A 19,393-nucleotide genomic window follows, 5' to 3' on the forward strand; every position below is an offset into this window, starting at 1 on the left:
TCTCCCACGGTTATCGGTCTCTTCTGATTTCTATGCTTTTGAAGCAATATATTGGCCATCTCACGAACTGCGGAGTTTCTTAGAGGTGCGCCGCGGGCGTCAAGCGAGAGAATCTACTTCTTAAGTATTTCTTCCTCTCTCGCAGTAAGTTTATGAGAATTAGGGCGAGTTTCTTGACGAAATGAACGGCCATTTGCACGGTGTTGAAGAGTTGAGCGAGGAACATCAAAAACGTCAGCAGCTTTACGAATTGAGGCAACTTGACCGGTCTTTATAGCTTCAAGGGCAAGGCAGATTCGGCTCTCTTGGTACAATAAGTCTTTTGATGATTTCGGCATTTTTGGTGGTGTAATTGACCGCTGAATTACTTCAGTTCTTGGAGGTGGGAGGATTCAGGGGGTGGTGGCTCGCTCGCTTGCGTGGCTCGCTCGGTTGACGATTACGTTAGGATCTCGGTTCGGCCCGCCAATCAAGTCCGCGCCCAGATCATCAGTTGATCGCGATCTACCTGGAAGCGGTGGTTTTTTTTTACTTCCACTTGTACGTCTATCAAAGCATAGAAGAGGTTTCTACCAACCCGTTAGTTTACTGCATGCATGCACGTGAGTGATTGACCCTGTATTGAATATATTGAAGTGTAGGCGTGTCTAGGTAAACTCAATTGGCGGCCGCGACAGTGCCACCCGACGAAGGAGAGAAGCCCTAACCGGCAGTTCTACCGAACACCAAATCTCGAATCATACAACACACAAGATACACTTGAGGCTTGCCATTTACTACTTAGCCTGTCCAAGTGAACTTCCGACCAAGACAGCAACAAATTAATAAGGACTCACCAAATGCTATTGGAGAGTGCCCACAAATACACTGAGCTCTACAATTGTACGAGCAACCCTCGATACGATCTGATTGTTTGCTGACTTGAAAAGGCTCCGACATGCTCTATATGAAATGAAGACTTATTGTGCTAAGCACATACGACCACAGGGTGTGGAAAATAGGGCTTCCCGTCCGCTCAGCCGTACTCAAGCCACACGCCGGGAGGTTAGTAGTTGGGTGGGTGACCACCAGCGAATCCCTTCTGTTGTATGTTTTTGTCTTTTGTAGTTAGCCCAGAAGTGATTGAAGAAGCTATTGGCAGGATTTGAATCCTCTCAACGTCCTGACATTCCTCTCAGTCGAGGGGTGAGGCAAAATGATAATTTACTTTTTGTTGGTGGGAAAGAGCTCTAGACACGGCATATGTAGGCTATATATTTAATATTCTTATAGGCTGAGGACATAGTTATAACTATATCATATCACAACAATATGCTCTATGGTGCTGTACTACTACAGATTTATATGTTCTACCAGAAAACAAGGCCTTATTATCAATTTGATTATGAAGTTAACAACATAACCACGTTCATGTACTCGAATCCTATTTGCGACGGCATTTGTACCCACCATGTAGTGACTGCCACGATATAGGTGTTTGGACGTAATAGGCAGAGCGTAGATAACGGGCGATTGGGAGGATGCTATGGTAGGAATTATATGCACTGGCCCGAATGAACCACAGGTATTTAATGAAGCTAGGTGTTACTGGAGCTAAGTGGAACTGAGCGGAACCGTTGCTTTAACGAGCCGAAATCTTTCGAATAATGGAACCCATTCACAATGAGTAGTTCCTGCTAAAAAAAAAGAGGATAGGTAACATAGTCAGAAATAGAATCAAATTATACATTATCTTCGCTATAATATCAAGCACACTGCGGTAACCCGTTTCCGCTTCCGAATTAATCAGCAATATCTCCGATCAGAAGAGGGTCCTTCGTGGGCGGGCCGGGACACAGCAATCGACCAACTGCCGGCGAATGGTCCGAGTACCGTACCGCTCACTCGTCCTGCAGCTGGAGGATGTCCAAAGTCTTCTCCCATAACTTCTTCTGCCCCTCCACATCAAAGGCCCAGGACGCATACCCGGGGCCCCACCTCCCGCTAGCCGGGTCGTGCTCATCCGTCACCACCTGGCAATTATCCAGATACAGCCCGCCCTGGCCCTCCAGCTCCGCCGCCACAGCTGCCACAACGGTTGTGGCGGCGCCCTGGGCGGGACTCTTGAAGTGGAGCATGAACTCGCGATCCGCAGTCCACTCCGCAACCTGGTCCTCCGACATGTGGCGCGCCAGGTCGGTCTGGATGCCGCCGGGGTGCAGACTGAGAGCATGGAGGCCCCGGCCCCCGTACCGCCGCTCGATCTCATTAGCCATCCACACCACAGCGGTCTTGCTCTGCCCGTACGCCTTCCAGGGCTCGTACTCCCCGCCCTCCAAGTTCAGATTATCGAGGTGGACGTTGCTGAACCGATGGCCCACGGACGAGACCATGACGACGCGCGAGTGGAACGCCGGCGTCGACGACGCCAGCAGCAGCGGCTTCAGCAGCTGGAACAGCAGGAAGTGGGCCACGTAGTTGCTGCCGAATTGCACCTCGAGGCCGTCGGCCGTCCGGCCCTCGGGGCACGCCATCACGCCCGCGTTCGCGATCAGGATGTGCAGGGCGGTGGTGCGGGATTGAAGATCTGCCGCGCAGGCGCGCACGGAGTCGAGCGAGTTGAGGTCCAGGTGTAGGAGATGCACCCGGGGGCTGGCGGCGAGGTCGCCCAGGTTCTTTTTTGCTTTCGCGGTGTCGCGCACCGTCAGGTAGAGGGTCGCGCCGGTCGTGTGCAGGGCGCGCGCGGTCTCGACGCCGATCCCCGAGGAGCAGCCCGTGATCAGGATGGCTTTGCCCGTGAGCTTGTCGCGGAGGTGTTGGTCGTCGATGATGGTCTGCGCCGTGGGGCGGGCGTCGCCCGGGCCGTTGGGAGATTCGTGGGCAGCGGCGTATTTGGAGGTCATGGTTCCGGTGGTAGATTGGTTGTTGGAAGGTCGATGTCTTTTGATGAGGATGTATAGGATGGTGAATATGAGAAAGACGTACTTCAAAAACCTCAAGCCAGGATACTGTGTTCGATTTTATACCGTGCTTGGGCAGACCCAACGGTATGGCTGACCACCCGGGATTTAGAGTTCTGGTTGATGACACCTCTATTCCCGCTTAACTCCACAGTGTACAGTGCCCAACCATAGAACACACAGTGTGCGAACCACTAGACCACATAACCCCGGGTGACATTCCAAAGTCCAGCCTTCCCCCCAGAGCCGTATTTAGTTGCGGGGTGACCTGGAACGAACAGGTGCAATCGCTGGCTGACGACACTAATCTACAGTAGTACTTCCGCTTTATCTCCAGAGCCGGGCCTATATCCGCCGATCGCCCATCAACCGATTACTGCTTTTTCAAGCACCGGCTACTCTTCGTAGTCCCTGAAGTGACTGTACTGATTCAGATGTCCGTTGACTCTGGAGTTGATCAGCTATACAAATACAAACTACCGGTGGAGATGTGGGTTGGTTCACAATCTCGTCAATGCTCTCGGACGATGACGCGCACGGGACCATCGGGTCATCAAGGTGCCAGTGAGTGCTATCGCGGGGAATCCCACAGGCGGTGAGCCGAAAGACTAATCAGGAGCCACGGACTCTCGTGTCAGCCGGCGGCGGGGTTCTCAAAGCGCAGCGCCGCGGGCACGGAAGTTTAACTCCGCCTCCGGAGCGTTATTTCCGGCTCTTTGCTGAGAGAGAAGACAAGAGAGAACGCGATTACTCAAGTTCTCGGCACAGACTTATCTATCTAATTCAAACCTATGACTTACCGTGGGATATATGAAGCTCTGCTTGAATGGTATTTTCTGATTTGGGTGAAAAGACATCTATCATTATCAGTATTCCGAATCCTTGACGAGACGAATCCGTGTTTAGTGGCGGCAGGTAATTTGATTCTTGATCGGGAACAAGAGAGTACAAATCTGGGCCAAACCTATCAACAACCTGCACTCATTAGATTGCTCTGATTGACATGTTGCAGTCGGGAGCACAGTCTAGAATATACGCCACATCCACTGCCCAAACACATCACAATGGGTTTGACGGAATGATGAGGATATATAATATATAGTATACCCGTCAGACAGAACACCGAATTGTCCGGGATAATCCTGAAAATTGCCAACAAAAAGAAAAAAGCCGAGAAAGAAAGAAATCCTATATGAAAGCCCGTAAATCATCCTCCATCGACCACCACCCGACCTCACCGATGGTTCCTAATCATTAAGACCCTGACGAAGCACTTAAGCGTTGACCTTGGACGCCAAGAAGTTCGCCGCATCCCCGGCATCCAGCCCGTAGGTCAGATGCGCGGCCGTCACAATCAGCGTCGCGTCGCAGACCAGATCGCCCACCGCGCAGTACACCTTGACATCGTCCTTGGGGTAGTTGGGGATCTGGCCGTGGTCCTGGACGTTGCGGGTGAACCCGAACAGCACCACACCCTTGATCTGGTCGCGCACGGAGGAGCTGACCGCCTGCACCGCGTTGTCGATGACGGCGCTTCCTTGACTGTTTGACCCGGGATATTAGCCATGTCGGACTAGGTTGGCAGGAGAGTGCGTGTCTTGATCATAAGATAGCCAAGAAAAGGGGAAATGCATACCTGTATCCACCAGCCACGATCTTCGTGTTCGGACACTTGGAAGCCGCCTGCTCGAAGATGCTCTTGGCAGCGGAGATGGCCCCCGGATCGGTGTTCTGCGGCAGGGCATTCTGCATCAGTCCGGCAGTGTAGAGGCCGCCAACACCCTGGCAGGCAACCTTGTCGGCGCCAAGCTTGGACTTCAGGGCGGTGCAGAGGGGAGGTCCGATGACGGAACCCTGTTTCGGGGGTCAGTACCGTGCGAGAGCAGAAGCATAATCTGAGATGACACAGGGGCGGTAGAAGAGGAACGACTTACCATGTTGCCCAACTCGGTGGATCCTCGAGCAAAGACCAAGGTGACGTCCTTGCAGGAGCCGGACGTGAGATCATTCGAGTCCATGAACTGACGGGTTTGGAGTTGGCCGGCCTCCGGGGCAGGGGCGGGGACGGGGCTTGCTACGGCCAGCGTAGCAAGGGCACCAACGAGGAAACCAATGCGGCAGGGTCCGGACCCTGATCGAGACTCGAAGCGGGTTAGGTTACCGATGGATGTGGAGAAATTGGCGCTTCATCGAAGGGGAATGGAACTGAAAGAACCTAAATTGAGTTTGAGGCGGAGATCAACGTTCGAGCCCTGAACCATGAAACGGTAGGGTCCAACAAACTCCGGAGTTCAGCCGAGACGAAAAACAACCGGCCGCTGGAAACCTCAAAAACGAGACCCTTTGCTTCCCGCATGAACTTCAATCTTCTGACACAAACGCGACCGGGGTTTTAGTGCTTAGATTAGCAAAGACCTGCAAGATTTGACATAACAGCATCACTTATACACGGCAAGTAGTGCATGAATCTCATCATTGACTGGGGACGTGCATGGTATGGTAGTCAAGTCTTGTCCATCTGGGTCGGGATAATCAGCGGTTCACCGGTTGAACAATCTAAGAACAACACATCCATGGCACGGTGCCATGGAATATTGTGGTGACACCTGCCCCTATTGCACCCACGTGCTAGAGGCAAGTACCGCGGACGCTCCCGAGGACCGAAAAAAGTGCGTGACTATCCATGATGTGTCGATCCTGAGGGCGCTGCTTAGTGATTATGCCACAAATAAGCGACTTGTACTCTGTGGCTCAGGTACAGTACTGATCTTAAAAGAATGGCCCATCCCAATCTGAACACCACGAAGCTAAAAGAGTGCTCGAAGGCAGAGAAGCCATCAACTAGGTATGAGGGCCCTTGCTGGGGTATAGTTTTGAGTTATGATGCCATCAAAGCTGATTTGCTGGTCCAAGAATTATACAACGGAGTGGATAAAAAGGGAGGCTACTTGGAGCACTTAGCTGCCTGAGTGTGCTTATATAAAGAGTTGTCAAGTAACTACAGGACGTTGTACATACTCTGCGAGCCCGACCGTCCACTCTGCCAAGCCTGCCTGACTTAAACCGGTCCTCGAACCATGAAGGAAGGTTGCCTTGTGAAACAGAAAGATTGGAAAGCATCAATTACTACCAGCAGGCTGCTGGTAGGTATAAGTACTGTCACCACCGCTACACCCGCCCACATGCTGCTACCATTCTACTATCGTCTAACCTCTTTCACACCTACGACTTTTTTGCAGTCTGTTCCTCGGCCAGCTCGCCTTCCCTAGCCTTGCTCAGTGTTCCTTCTCTTTCTCTTCCCTTTCTTTTCAGCTTATAGGTACGCTTGGGCCCCTAAAGCACCCCGTCCACATCCCAACTACCGAACAACCATGCAACACGAGCAGCCGGTACAGAACACCAGTTTCGACAGCCGGGAGAGATTGAGATCAGTCTCGCCATCCTTGCCAAGAATAACACGCTTGCCAAGAAACCCTCACCCGATGTTTTGGCACCATCGAGGACATCCATTACCGTGGTGATAACAGCACTCTGCCCTGCAGCCAGGCCTCACCTGACGTTCTGTCGAATCTGAGGTCCAAGGCTTATGACCACTACCGTTGCCATGCATGGCCAAGCGTCTGACACCGGAATCTTGTAGCCACTCCTTGATTTCCATCAGTGACTTTATGATCTACATCCCATTCTGGGTAGAAATACGAATACGTCTTCCGTGCCGCCGTACGACCTTATGCAGGGTCCCGCCCGCCTACTCCGCTACCGGTGTCGTCGGAACTTCATGGATGGAAAAAGTCGCGTGGTTGCGGGAGACTTCGGGATGCCGATGACCTTGACAATGCACGACCAGGTTGCACTCAGAGATGCCCAAGGCATACTCCATGCTGGGCATTGCGGCCGCCGTAAAATCCGGCCGTGTTGATGAAAAGGTACACTTGTGTTCCTCTTGATGAGCCTTGCAACTGGAGAGGTGCAGATTTTGGTGCTATGTGGCAGAACTCACGACAAGCCGTTTCTCGCCGACTGGAGACAGCTCGCTTTCACTGACGCGGGTTCTGCGGATTGAGGCAGGGAATGTCTCTGCGGTGACGGGCTCCCATAGCTGCTGGTTTCTGTGGGGATTCTGGACTGGGGCTCCATCGCGTCATAGTGGTAATGGGTGGGTGAGCCAACCTTTGCTGTGGAAATGCAAGGAAGTTTCTTGCCTTGCATGAGTGCAATTATGGAGAGCGAAATTGTTGGGGAATCAAGGCCATACTTGTACGAGTGGGAAGAACCTCGTGGAGAATCGTCAGCAACCAAGTGCCGGTGGGGAAAAAGTTACTCTTCGTCGTCTCCGAGCTCTCGCTGAGGAGCTAATGGGGTAATTGCAACCGCTGGCTGGGGGTTAGAACGACCTGTTACGGGGGACTACCCCACACCCAGCCGAAAGAGTCGGGGAAAAATGGGTAGAACCGGTAGAGACGGCAGAAATGGCAAGGCAGACGAGGGAAGTTTGCGGAGGTGCGGAGACTGGGCTGGAGCCGAAACCCCCCTCCGTCGGTCGGCTCGGCTACGGCTTCGCTCAATCCGGCAAGGCGGTGGATACCCCAGGCTCACAGGCCCTATACAACTGGCAATAACATCGTCATTCCGACTCATCGCCGTCTGTCCTGCTCAACTGCCAAGAACTAGTTCTCTGTCGTCCCCGCAACTCCCATATAAACCGGCTTGGCTCCCACCTTCTCACTGGGACTTTTGATTGCTGTTTCTTCTCAAAAGTCACATCTCTCGAATACGTTGCAATCATGAGACGACTCTCTCTGCTGCTGCTTGGTTGTCTCAATGCCCTTGTGGCCGACGCCACTACGGCTGTTAACCGCTCCTCGCTTCTGACCTATGCGTCCAAGCCCCGCGTCTTCGTTCTCTCGGACATCTCCAATGAGCCCGATGACACAGAATCCTTTGTGCGATTCCTACTCTACAGCAATGAGTTCCAGATCGAAGGCATGACGGCCGTCACTTCCACCTGGCTGAAAGACAGTGTGTATCCCGAGCAGATCTCGGCAGTGGTCGACGCATACGCCGAGGTGGTGGACAACCTGAACCAGCACACTTCACCGTCCTCCCCATATCCGTCAGCCGAGTACCTCCACAGTGTTGTCAAGTCCGGCCCAGCTGTAAGCATTCCATCCGTCGTTACACGAACCCCCACTAATCAAATCTAGGTTTACGGAATGCAAGGCGTTGGTCCCGGCCAGAACCTCAGTTCCGGCGCAGAGCTGCTGCTGAACCGACTCCGCCAACCGGTCGACGAACCCCTCTGGGTCCTCGGGTGGGGCGGTGTGAACGTGCTTGCCGAGACCCTGTACTACGTCCAGCACAACTTCAACGCGACCGAGGCGGCCCGTCTCCGCGGCCAGCTGCGCGTCTACACCATCTCCGACCAGGACGACAGCGGTCTGTGGATCCGCGAGCAGTTCCCCGACATCTTCTACATCGCCTCCATGCATGGCTGGAACCAGTACGGCCTGGCCGCCTGGGCCGCCATCTCCGGCGAGGAATACTACAACTTCGACGTCGGTGGCCCGGACTTCACCAAGGTGTCCGCCGCCTGGCTGAAGAAGAACATCCAGATCGGCACCTACGGCAAGGAGTACTCGGACTACAAGTACATCATGGAGGGGGACACCCCGACGTTCTTGTATCTCATCCAGAACGGTCTGGGCGTGCGCGAGCAGCCCGACTACGGATCCTGGGGCGGCCGCTACGCCCTGGTGGATCTCTCGCAGCAGGTGAAGTACCGGCAGTACAGCGACGCCGCCGACCGGGTCATCGGCCAGAACAACCGGACCTACACTTCCAACCACGCGGCCATCTGGCGGTGGAGAGACGCGTATCAGAATGACTTCGCCGCCCGCATGCAGTGGGCCCTCCCCGCCAACGAGAGCAAGGCCAACCACCACCCCGTGGTCGTGGTCAACGAGCATGCCGACCTCACCCCGCTGGTCATCGCCTCGACGCCCAATGCGACCGTGACGCTGGATGCGTCCGGGACGTATGACCCCGACCGCGACAGCCTCTCGTTCCGGTGGTTCCAGTACAAGGAGCCGGGCTCGACGGATTGGAACGTGGACAACCAGATCCCCACGCTGAACTTCACGGTTTCTGGAGACGGGAAGCGCACGCAGGTCACGCTCCCCGGCGCGGATGTGGTTTGCGACGGCAAGAGCTCCAACACCTCCGGCTGCTGGACCCTCCACCTCGTCCTGGAGGTCACCGACCACGCCGCGATCCCGCTGACCACCTACAAGCGCGTGCTGTTCGAGACGACGAACACCACTCGGTCGGAGTGACTAGTGCAGGACACGACGGTGTGGAATGAATGGGAGGACCAGGATTGGGTGGAGTATGGCATCGATTTTGAGGACTATTGGGTTGGTGAGGACTGGGAGGCACCGATTTTAGGCCGCAATTGCCCTTGTGGAAGGGGACATGGCGATATTGACGAGCATGACGAGTAGATAGTTTGCCTGTATCATTAAATGACTGTATATGTATAAATAAGGATTGATGTATATGTTTTAATTAAGCGTGGATTGCATCACATATTAGGGTAAACATAGTAATCCCCATACACACACACCCCTCAAACCAACCACAGGCACCTGCAGTAATCCCCTTCCCAAATTTCAACATCCATCACTGCCGACCCTCTGCCCCCCTCCCGAATGCCATCAACTCTCAAACCCCCCTCGGTAAAGACCGCACAACCTCAAACCCCCGGAGATAATTCTCCGCCTGCCTCCCCACAAACTCCATCCCCACCCGCTCCCCACGCAACCAAACCACCCCCGCCCGCACCTCCTCCTCCGTCGCCCACACAAACGCATCATGCTCCGCGGGCTCGAGCCTGATCCCGCCCAGTCCGCCCCCACCACCATCACCCTCCACCCCCCCATCAAGCTCCCCCCTCTGCACCCGATCGCCCCCCAATCGCTCTGTGGGCGGAGTGTCGTCAACATCCACCAGGAACGTAAATTTGACCACCTTCCTGACCCCATCCGCCCGCACAACCTCCCACGCATCCACCCCGACCAGCGCCCGGAACCGTGAAACCCGCAGCCCGGTCTCCTCGTACACCTCGCGGGCCGCGCCGGCGAGGATGGAGGCGTCGGTGGCGTCGCAGGAGCCGCCGGGGGCTTCCCACCGGCCCGGGTAGGAGTCGGTCGGGGCGCGGCGGAGGAGGAGAATGCGTTGTTCTTCTGGGGGCTGGTTGGGGGTGGTTGTTATTGTTGTTGTTGTTGTTGGTGGGGGTGAAGGATTGGCGGCGAAGAGTAAGGCGCCGGTCACGATGTGAGTGGTGGGGGTGAGGGTGAGAGGGTGTGTGTGCGTGTGTGTGTAGTGCGGGGTGGTGAGGAAGGTTGGGAGGGGGAGGGTGTACAGTTCTAGGGTCGGGGAGTGGGTGAAGGTGTTTGTGGAGGGTGGTGGTGGTGGTGGGAGTGGGGGTGATGACATTTTGAGGTTGTGGCTGTGGTGTTTTTGTGTTGTATACCTAGTAGATGGAGGTCTAGTAGCAGGTTGGGGAGAAGAGTTCCTGGATGAATGGATCCCGGATGTGATCTGGTACTGCAGTGGAGATTTTCGCAAGTTTGGGTGGTGGGGTTGTGGGCCGTGATTGATGGGGTTTGGTTGGTTGGTGGGCTGGGTACCTGGATCTTCAAGTTACTCAGTAGTTCGCTGGCTAGCGGAGGGGTTTTTGGAGGGCGGCGGCAGTAGGACTGAAAGTCCCCCAGCTGCAGAATTCAGATCGCAAGGAATCGATACATACTAGGTAGACATTTGCCTAGGAGTAGGTAATGCTCATGAAGATACTCAAAGGAGAACTAAGCAAAGGTGCTTGAAAGATGCAAGTACACGCCCTGCTGAGCCCTTTGACTGGCGATATGTTCTACAGATTAATTACCAATCACCGGCTCATCGATCTAATTCTAACTAACTACTGGGTCGATGCGGTTCTAATGTGCAGGAGACTCTCCAGCACATTGATTGCCAAGAGCCCCTGTGGCTCCTGTGGCTAGTGCATTGGTGGAAAAGCGGTTCCGCCTCCACAGCCAGAGGCTAGGTCTTGGCAGCCCGCGCAGGAATCACAGGTACGCTTGCTGCCAGGCGGGGCGGCTGCTGAAATAGCTTACGAATTCTCAATCCTATGTTCAATTGACATTGGGGCCATACAGGAGCTGGAGTAGCAAGCTAATTCCGACGTGGTGGAGAGTGCTTTCTGCTCTCAATACGGTACTAGATGATAGTGACATTGAACTTTGCAGAGGCAATGGTAAAGGGACACTATGTAGGCGGAACGGGCTTACATGCACTATGACCATGGCCCCCGGCCGCTTTGTTCAGGTCTTCTGTCAATTGGGTTGTTTTCTTATCCGTTCAAAACCGAAAGAACAAAGGATAGCAAAGAAGAGGAGGTGCGTGGAGGGAGGGGGCGGGTGGGGCGAGAAACAACAGCAGATCAGAACACCCGGCTGAACAGGAAAGCAGATAGGCGAATGCAGAAGAGAGCGCACAGTAGCGTGGGCAAGTTAGCGAACAGGCGGCTAGAGAGGCCAGTCCAAAGGCCGAGGCAGTGACCGAGCAGAAGAGCGACCAGGAGGCTGAAAGGAACCAAGAAATGCTGGCGGAAGAAAGGACAGGACAGACGCCTGCGCAAGCGACCAAACCAAATCCTGAATCGGCGGCCAGGGCGTACTGCCTCGCGTGCTTTTCGGCCATGCATCTCCAGATACGCCGTCATGTAGGCCAAGTCGCGCAGGTCTGCAGTTTCGGGGTCATCAGCTGGAAATTGCTCGGGCCTTTCCCCCCGGATACCTTCAAAATCGATCAGCCAAGCATCGCGTTTACCGTCGATCACCACATTGCCCGGCTGGAGGTCTCCCAAATAACACCCATTCTGGTGCAGGGCTTGAACAGCGTTCGAGATCTGACCCATCCACTTCTGGCACTCGGCTGGGTCTTCCACTCGCCCCGACTCGACCAGATCCCACAACGGGGTCCCCGGATGGATATAGGTCATGATGATCCCCGCGTACGGCGTACCCGCCCCCAGGATCCCTTCGAGCTTGGGCACGCGCAGGACTCCTCCGCTCGGCAACGCGGCCACTTTCCTCAGCATTTCGGCCTCGTCAACCAGACAGGCGTTGTCCCGGGCCGGTTTGTAGATCAAGGTGATCCCATTGATCGTGACTGCAAACACACGGTGATGGTGTAGGCCGCGAAAGTCCTCGACATCCGAGAACGCAAAGAGAGGAACCTCCGCCATGACCTGCTGCGCACGGCTCGTTGCCATCATTTCATTCCAGTCGACCGATTCCCTGTGGTCCGGACATGGGCACGGACAGGGCTCGACCCTCGCGGCGTTCTCGTTCTTCGGGTCGGGCAGCATCCGGAAGGCAAGGTGGGTACGAGCAAGATATGCGTCCAGAGTCTGGGGACGGGGGCGGCGCAACTCGGCTGTGAAAATGACTTCGAGGTATGGATACACCAGCCTAACGAGGTCGTGGAAGGACCTGGCGATGTACAAATCGGTGCATTGGTGGAGAAAGGTGCGGATCGGTGACCCTTCTTTGCCTGCCCCCTTCGTCTTCTCACCATCGGACGTCGTCAGGCGCTCAGGGACATCCCAGACGAGGAAGAATTCACTGTCAATGCCGGATGATGGGTTCAAACTCTTGTTACACGCAAATGTGACACCGATGTAGGTAGTCCGAAGAGTCCCTTGGTCTGCAATGTGGCCGTTAGAGCTGTATCTGGCTTCGTACGCAACCTTTCGAGTGGAAGCCTTGTAACCCTCGAGATAGGTCACTTGGTCGTGGGTCGTTCCTATTGCAGATTGATGCATAATCAGCCTGGAATGTCCACCATCATTCAGCTCGCTAAATGATGAGATGACAAAATCACCTACTCCAAATTTGCTGGTCGAATTGGCGGTCGGGATCTGAGCACCACAATTCCATCCTCGTGGGATCAGGCTTGCCAGTTCTGGATGTCGCTTGGGCTGTAGGTTCGGAAAGAGAGGGGCTTGGGCAGTTGAAGTGGGTGAGGTCGATCGCTGGGTAGACGAGGTGGAGAAGTGAAGACGTTTGGGGTGCTCGGTGCACATATCTTATACCTGGGTGGGATGAAAGATTCTAATTTTACCAGACCGTAAAAAGAAATTGATGATATCTTTGACATATGTAGGTGACAAAGGTACGGTCCAGTTGCTTGCGCAGGACGGAGAGTGGATGATTGGGTGGACCAAATTTTGTTGGTGTTCAATGTGGTGGCATCGCTCACTGCTTTGAGCGGACATACATGAGTCCTTTGTCTGAGGATCCGGGAGGCTGAATGCACCCGCCCCCCACACTTAATCAGGTCAAAAAAATCTCTCTCCAGCTGCGAGCAGTCTACCAAGCGAATAAGCTAAGGTTATTGCGCTTGGTTCATCTACTCACTCCGTGTTAGGTTTCAGCTTTAGCAATTCTTTCTTGGGATTCGAAAGGCTGGATGCCCCAAGTTAATCCGGTCGATCACCCTCCTCTGACATTCCATCAAGTGCCTACAAGTCTTCATCACCCAAGGAGCTGCTAGCTATCACGGTTAATGTACCTATTCATTCAATTTCATTCTCAATTCTAGGAATCGTATTTCTGAGTTCAAGACACAGCCAGTGTGGAGGATTTATTGATTGCCTTCCCTTCTCATTCCCACATAGGTCGATTGCAACGGCCAGCTCAGAAAGCATAACTTGACTCCCGATATGAGTCTCGTCAGTCTCCTCCATCACGGTGGTGGCTGTGTGAAGTGTCTTTGACTGTACTGTTGATGCGTAGAAATGGCTAGTAGCCAGATTAACTGTTACGGGGCGATACTACCGGACGGAGTCGTCAAAAACATCGATCAACTAAACCATACTTAAAGTGTGACAAGTTCCCTTCCCTGATCGCTGCCCTACAAGAAAAGTCCATCTACAAGTTCCAAATCACTTCTTTTTCTGTCTAATCAGTTGCTGGCGTCACGCTGCAAACCAAAAACACAATGAATCCTCTTGAGTTCGTTCTTGGGATCGTACTCTCAATCCTGGGATGGTTCCTTTTGATATACATCTCTAACCTGATATCCGAGAATTTCGACCGCGAGAGAGATGTGATCACAAACATCCAGTTTCAGGGCAATCCGCCAGCCATCAACATGCAGCGACGTGCGGCTTACCCTGCCAAAACGGAAAGATGAACACCAGTAAGTATGCTCTTACTGAAAGAAGAACAGAAACAATATACTGACCGATGAAGAGTACCACCAGTCAAGACGGAAGCGGGGAGGGTATTCTGTGGGCTTCCCTGATCTTTTCTTTTTTTTGTACCCCCTCTCTGTGTGAGAGGGAGGTTTCTTTTTGGAAGGGTCAGGGAGTTCAGGGGGTTCCGATGGATCGATTTGTCATCTAGAGCATTTCTCAGGTTATGGCATTGATATCTTGCAGAGGGGTGGTGCATGTAGGCAATTGTTTGAAAGGCAGAGTAGTGGTAGAGATAGTTATCCTTTCAGAGGTTATAGAACAAACAAGCTCGGTCGGTCCTCTTGGCCCTGGCTCCGCTGCTGTGAATAGCATCTGAAGCGTTTGCCCTGGGCAAGTAAATCCCTTGAAGCATTTTCTAGCTAATAGAGAGCCTCCTCTACGAACTCAAAGGTATAGAGGGGGATAATGCTTCCAGTCAATGTGGAGAATTGCACGGATTATACCCCAGCATAACACTCAGCACTCAGACCATATCGCGGGACAGCAAAAGTCTTCCAGCCCGTGCAAAGACCCTCCTACCCCTCAGGAGACAGTTCCCTAGCGGTCACCAATCCTACCGTCATAGACGCCTACAGAAATAAAATACAGTCGCCTCTCTTTACCGTTCCTCGTACGGCTCAGTATTCCGCCTCCCCTGAAAGTGGTTTCCCGAAACCCGACGGGAAGGGAACGACGAATGAGTTGATGGCGAACGCCTACGCAGGGCCGGACGGTCGTCCGGTACGGCGAGCACGAGAGGTGACATGTCCACGGCGACCAATCCCGTGGTCGGTCTCGTTTCCCAGCGCAGCGCTGGTCGCCTCTTGACGGGGAGAGATCGATATTTCCCCGGTAGTGTGGTTTGGTTGCGTCTATCCGAGTTTGGAAGATGCGCAGCACGAGCAATGAGACATGCTTATGCGCGCGAGGTGAGCGGTCGGTGTTGTGAGACATTGGGTCGCAAACCTGACAGGGAAATGGGGTCACGGAGAAAGGGCTATGCCGGGTTCTGTAGGAGGATTTCGGATGGTATTAGCGGTAGAAGGAGATGGGTCTATCTTTGAAGATGGGAGTCCGTCTATCTATTCTCCGTTGCTGGAAAGAGTCAGTACTGGACGGCGATGGAAGAAGGAGGCCTGGGGATAGCTCGAAAATCGTTGATGATGGCAGTGCAAGTGTTCCGGCTCAGGAGAGTACTTGCCTTTCCGCCGTGCGTGTATGACGAGCTTGGTCTCTAAGTTTCACTCCAGCGGCGAGGCTGGACAGAGGTTCACTCCTCGTCTCACTGCGACTATCCGACACTAGCTAAACCAACCAACACGACTCAACCCGAGTTCCCTCCTTACCGTTTTCCTGCTCGCAAGCCACACTCGATCTAGACCAAAAGGATATTTTACAGCGTACTGGATGAAGTAGAAGGTGGGCTTAGGGTGGCAGGGAGGCGTCACCTACGGAAGATACACGCCGCTGCGGAAAATGAGTCCGCTGCTCGTCAAACGCAATCCTACGATCTACGGGCCTACGGGTCTTAGACTCTCCGAGAATCGCCTAAGCCTCTCGAGAAGATTGCTGTCCTAGGAATGGATGACATCAGAGGCTCTATTTCTCCGAGACCGCAGGTTGATGGACTAAATAGACTGTGTCAACCGGACGGAGCAGAGGTATTTGGAGGAATGTTGCATGGGCCACAGAATTTGAGTCTGGACTGGTGGGGAATACGGGGTCAGATCATGTTACGGATAGTAGAGCATAATGGGCCTGCTGACATGTCATGCACAAGTTCATGTGATCATTGGGACTGGGTTGTCTCAGCCCTCGTCGACGATGGCCTCGTCGCTTTCCAAGTGATCAGCCATACTTCCTGCTTGCTACGGGTTATGGGAGCCGCTTCCCGACCCCAACAGCCACCCCAAAACTCTCTCTCTCATCAGACAAAAGAGCCGATTGCTTGTGTTCTGGTAGGATCTTCCTGTTCTTTTTCCTGAGATCTTCACGTCGGCTACCTGAATTCCTCCTTCTCCAGGTAAAGATACCAATCTTTCTTGCGAGCCCAGTTCCAAGTTCACCAATCTCGAAGAACCCACCATCATCCTCGACCTACCCACACCTAAATCGCAATGACTACCCACGGAGAAGCTTTTTGACATGACCGAAACGTGCGGAAGACCTCCCACCCGATCCATGAACGCGCTGAACGCGATTCCGGCCTCTACTCCTCTGGGCTGGCGACTCGCACTCTTCCACCGACATTCTTCCGGTGACTGGAGCTTACAGTAATTTTTCTTTGAAGCTGAGTATCAAACACATACGACCACAGGGTGTGGAAAATAGGGCTTCCCGTCCGCTCAGCCGTACTCAAGCCACACGCCGGGAGGTTAGTAGTTGGGTGGGTGACCACCAGCGAATCCCTTCTGTTGTATGTTTTTGCATACTCCCCTTTCATCTATTGTCCTCACACCGTTGTTTCTTGAGAAACACATCGAAAGTTTCTCCTCTGTGCTGTTCATTCACTTTAGTCGGCCGCCTTCGACCAGTTCCGCCGGTGACCGGTCACAATTGAGGGGTGTTGTTGTTTCCTTGGCTTTCACTTGATTTGGAAGACAGCAAGATGTACATGCCGTAGTGAACGGTGGTTTTAGCCTGATTGCAAGACACAAAAAGAGAAGCCAGATTACAGTCACGATTTGTTGAAACTTTCTATCTCAGTCGGATACCTGGTCCCAGTGCTGTACTCGGTCCGCGGGCTGGGGTTGCGGCGAAACCCTCTGTGGCAGTGAATTTGTCTTTTCTCTTTGCCATCTCGAAGACTACGAATCCGGGATCGGACTAGATCCCACATTAACATACTTTTCGCGGAAATAGACACAGATTTCTCTTTTGTGGTAAAAGTAGATGTTATCTAGTACACATACGACTACTACTGAGCTACAGGACCAATGTATAGATTTCTACTTAGGCCATGATAATACCTAACCTTAGTTCCTCAGTCCTCAACATAAAGACCGTGAGAAAATCAGCTACCATGGTATCAAGGGCGCAATATATTGATTCCATTCTCCAAGGACAATTTGAGATGATCATGACAATTTGATGGGATAATTCAATCTCGAGCCTTGATGCCAACAGTAGCTTGTCTTCAGAAGAGGAGACGTACTGTTCTCATCAATGCACAATCAATACTAAACTAGAGAAACAGCTGGTCCAAGTAAGTATCCTGCAGTCGGTGGGTTGAAAAACATGTAACAATCCGATCTGGAGTACTCTCCAGTTGGCTTGTGGTCGACTTTGGCAAATAATGGAATATATATATCTTATTTATAGTGTTGTAATGCATATGAGCGAGATTAACCGCCATAGCAATTAGATATGATTTAGTAGAGGCATATTCAAAAACATCTTAACCAGCATAAACATCCAGCAGAGGCCATACTACAAAAAAGGATTTATATACAATACAGTTACAGTTTAGGTAACCAGTAATTGACATCGTCGACACCTGCCATCTCAAGCCACTAAGACATTAAGGCAGTGATCTTATCAGCCCTCAGCCATCAGCCCGATAAGCACAATTAATATTGTTCTCAACTACTGTTTATTATACCTCAATATACACCCTCTACTTTACTTCCACTTCCGCTCGACCACCATCTATACAGCTCTTCTCCTCTTACATCTAATCTAATCCCTAATTTCCCTGGCATGAAGAGTAACAACCTCTAAAGGGAAATATATAGCGTACACCCTTCTCCTCCACGCCCACTTCCTGAACATCACAACTATTATCTCTACCGAGCGCATCAAACAGAAACTCCTCTACGTGCGAGCGATCTTCCCGACCCAGGAAGACAATCGCCACCGCCACCGCTGCAAGGACTACTTCCCCCGCCACCAGAAACCCCGGCCCCTTTCAGCGCGGGAGCGGCGCGCCCACATCGAGGTCTTTGGGGTGCCGACCTCGCAGGAGAATGCCAGAAACAAGTTCAAGGTCCAGAACAAGAATTAGATTCAGAACCAGCCTTAGGGTGAGGGCGATGGTGGGGCTGGGGAATACAAGTACGTTATTTTCAAGCGCCTGAGCGCGCTGTGAGTGAAGTATATGCTTTCTGTGCTTGATCTTGAAGACCCCCGGAGTAAAGCAGGGTGTGTAATGACGCCGAGTTCGAATGGAAATAAGCTGCTCAGCTGCGCCTATTATAGGATGCAGGTAAAGATCGTCCGGAGTTGGTGTGCCTTGAGAATCTTGGGTGAGAAGAATTGTGGTTAGGAATGGAATGTTTACGGTGGTGGGGGAGGGGGATAAAGTTACGCGTGAGTCTTCGGTGCTCTTTTTTCTCTTGAAGGGGTGGGGGGTGGCCTGGGCTAGGCTGGGCTGGGAGGTATTGGTTGTGCTAACTTTGGTGGTTGGGATTGGGTAGTGATTTTGAAGGAGCATACGGTATTTCGCTTTAGGTTGCCTTTACCCTTTTCTTCTTCTGAAGGGGGGAAAGATGCAGCTGCAGCTGGGGATAGTGAGGGGCAATATCAAGCGCAGTAGCAGCAGAAGAAGCTTGTTCTTGAGTTGTATAGCAGCCAGTTTCAGAATCGGTCGGTGGATCGCGCGAATAAGAAGTTTAAGTGGAGGAATGTGACTATGTTTGAGCGGCTGCCTGGACCGTCCCTTGTTTCTGTTTCCGGGAGGTTGAATTACGGGGGCAGTTGTATGGTATAAGGACTGTTGCCCATGCTGGAGCACTGGGTGTCCTGAGTGGGCTTGTTGCTGGCTTACTGCTGAGGTTCTTGGCCATGAAGGAAGCATGGCTACTGAGCTTGAGAATCATGTCTAAAAGCTCGCCTTCGACGCCTTCGTTCCCGGGGTGAACTCGGAAGAGGGTTTCGATCCACTGCAGTCACACCCCCGATCCGGCTGCAAGCACTGAATAAAAAGAAGAAGCTGGAGGACTATTTCTTCTGTGTATATAAAAATGTTTTATATGTATTAAGCTGGTGCTAGTTTTAGTATATAGCATACAAGGCCTCAGGCGCCAACTGGTGGATGAAGCCGAGCTCTGTACAAGGGCCTAAGTCCCATAATAACGTTGTTCTTAAGATATTCAATTCATCAATTCTTATTAGTAAAATCAGTTCAGTTAGGTTATAAGTTTATGATAATAATAGC

The 19,393-nt window shown here is 52.7% G+C and overlaps 6 protein-coding genes across 6 annotated transcripts; 2 read left to right on the forward strand and 4 right to left on the reverse strand.

Annotated features, from left to right (window-relative positions):
- Positions 1-1,880: 1,880 nt before the first annotated feature.
- ASPACDRAFT_1889726 (uncharacterized protein) lies at positions 1,881-2,968 on the reverse strand (the record flags this gene model as incomplete). The annotated part of the gene is made up of 1 exon (XM_020198544.1): positions 1,881-2,968. The coding sequence occupies exon 1, from the start codon at positions 2,880-2,882 to the stop codon at positions 1,881-1,883; it is 1,002 nt and encodes a 333-aa protein (XP_020054132.1). The 5' UTR covers positions 2,883-2,968.
- A 1,245-nt stretch (positions 2,969-4,213) lies between these two features.
- Positions 4,214-5,200, reverse strand: ASPACDRAFT_62073 (cutinase family protein; the record flags this gene model as incomplete). Its single annotated transcript, XM_020203752.1, has 4 exons — positions 4,214-4,481; positions 4,576-4,793; positions 4,874-5,013; positions 5,155-5,200. 4 exons carry the CDS (start codon positions 5,198-5,200, stop codon positions 4,214-4,216), a joined length of 672 nt encoding a protein of 223 aa, XP_020054133.1.
- A 2,523-nt stretch (positions 5,201-7,723) lies between these two features.
- Positions 7,724-9,271, forward strand: ASPACDRAFT_62074 (uncharacterized protein; the record flags this gene model as incomplete). Its single annotated transcript, XM_020203753.1, has 2 exons — positions 7,724-8,095; positions 8,144-9,271. The coding sequence occupies 2 exons, from the start codon at positions 7,724-7,726 to the stop codon at positions 9,269-9,271; spliced, it is 1,500 nt and encodes a 499-aa protein (XP_020054134.1).
- Positions 9,272-9,507: 236 nt separating this feature from the next.
- Positions 9,508-10,522, reverse strand: ASPACDRAFT_1889729 (NUDIX hydrolase). The gene has a single exon (XM_020198545.1). The coding sequence runs from the start codon at positions 10,431-10,433 to the stop codon at positions 9,660-9,662; it is 774 nt and encodes a 257-aa protein (XP_020054135.1). The 5' UTR covers positions 10,434-10,522; the 3' UTR covers positions 9,508-9,659.
- Positions 10,523-11,436: 914 nt separating this feature from the next.
- ASPACDRAFT_62076 (uncharacterized protein) lies at positions 11,437-13,083 on the reverse strand (the record flags this gene model as incomplete). The annotated part of the gene is made up of 1 exon (XM_020203754.1): positions 11,437-13,083. One exon carries the CDS (start codon positions 13,081-13,083, stop codon positions 11,437-11,439), a length of 1,647 nt encoding a protein of 548 aa, XP_020054136.1.
- A 3,336-nt stretch (positions 13,084-16,419) lies between these two features.
- Positions 16,420-18,241, forward strand: ASPACDRAFT_45096 (uncharacterized protein; the record flags this gene model as incomplete). The annotated part of the gene is made up of 2 exons (XM_020201544.1): positions 16,420-16,495; positions 17,973-18,241. 2 exons carry the CDS (start codon positions 16,420-16,422, stop codon positions 18,239-18,241), a joined length of 345 nt encoding a protein of 114 aa, XP_020054137.1.
- Between the last annotated feature and the right edge of the window lie 1,152 nt (positions 18,242-19,393).

This window comes from Aspergillus aculeatus (genome assembly GCF_001890905.1).
Source record: "Aspergillus aculeatus ATCC 16872 unplaced genomic scaffold ASPACscaffold_12, whole genome shotgun sequence".
Taxonomy (NCBI): Eukaryota; Fungi; Ascomycota; class Eurotiomycetes; order Eurotiales; family Aspergillaceae; genus Aspergillus; species Aspergillus aculeatus.

Excerpts from the sequence above, each read along its gene's own strand:
- ASPACDRAFT_1889729 (XM_020198545.1), bottom strand. The coding sequence starts at position 10,433 with ATGTCATCACCCCCACTCCCACCACCACCACCACCCTCCACAAACACC.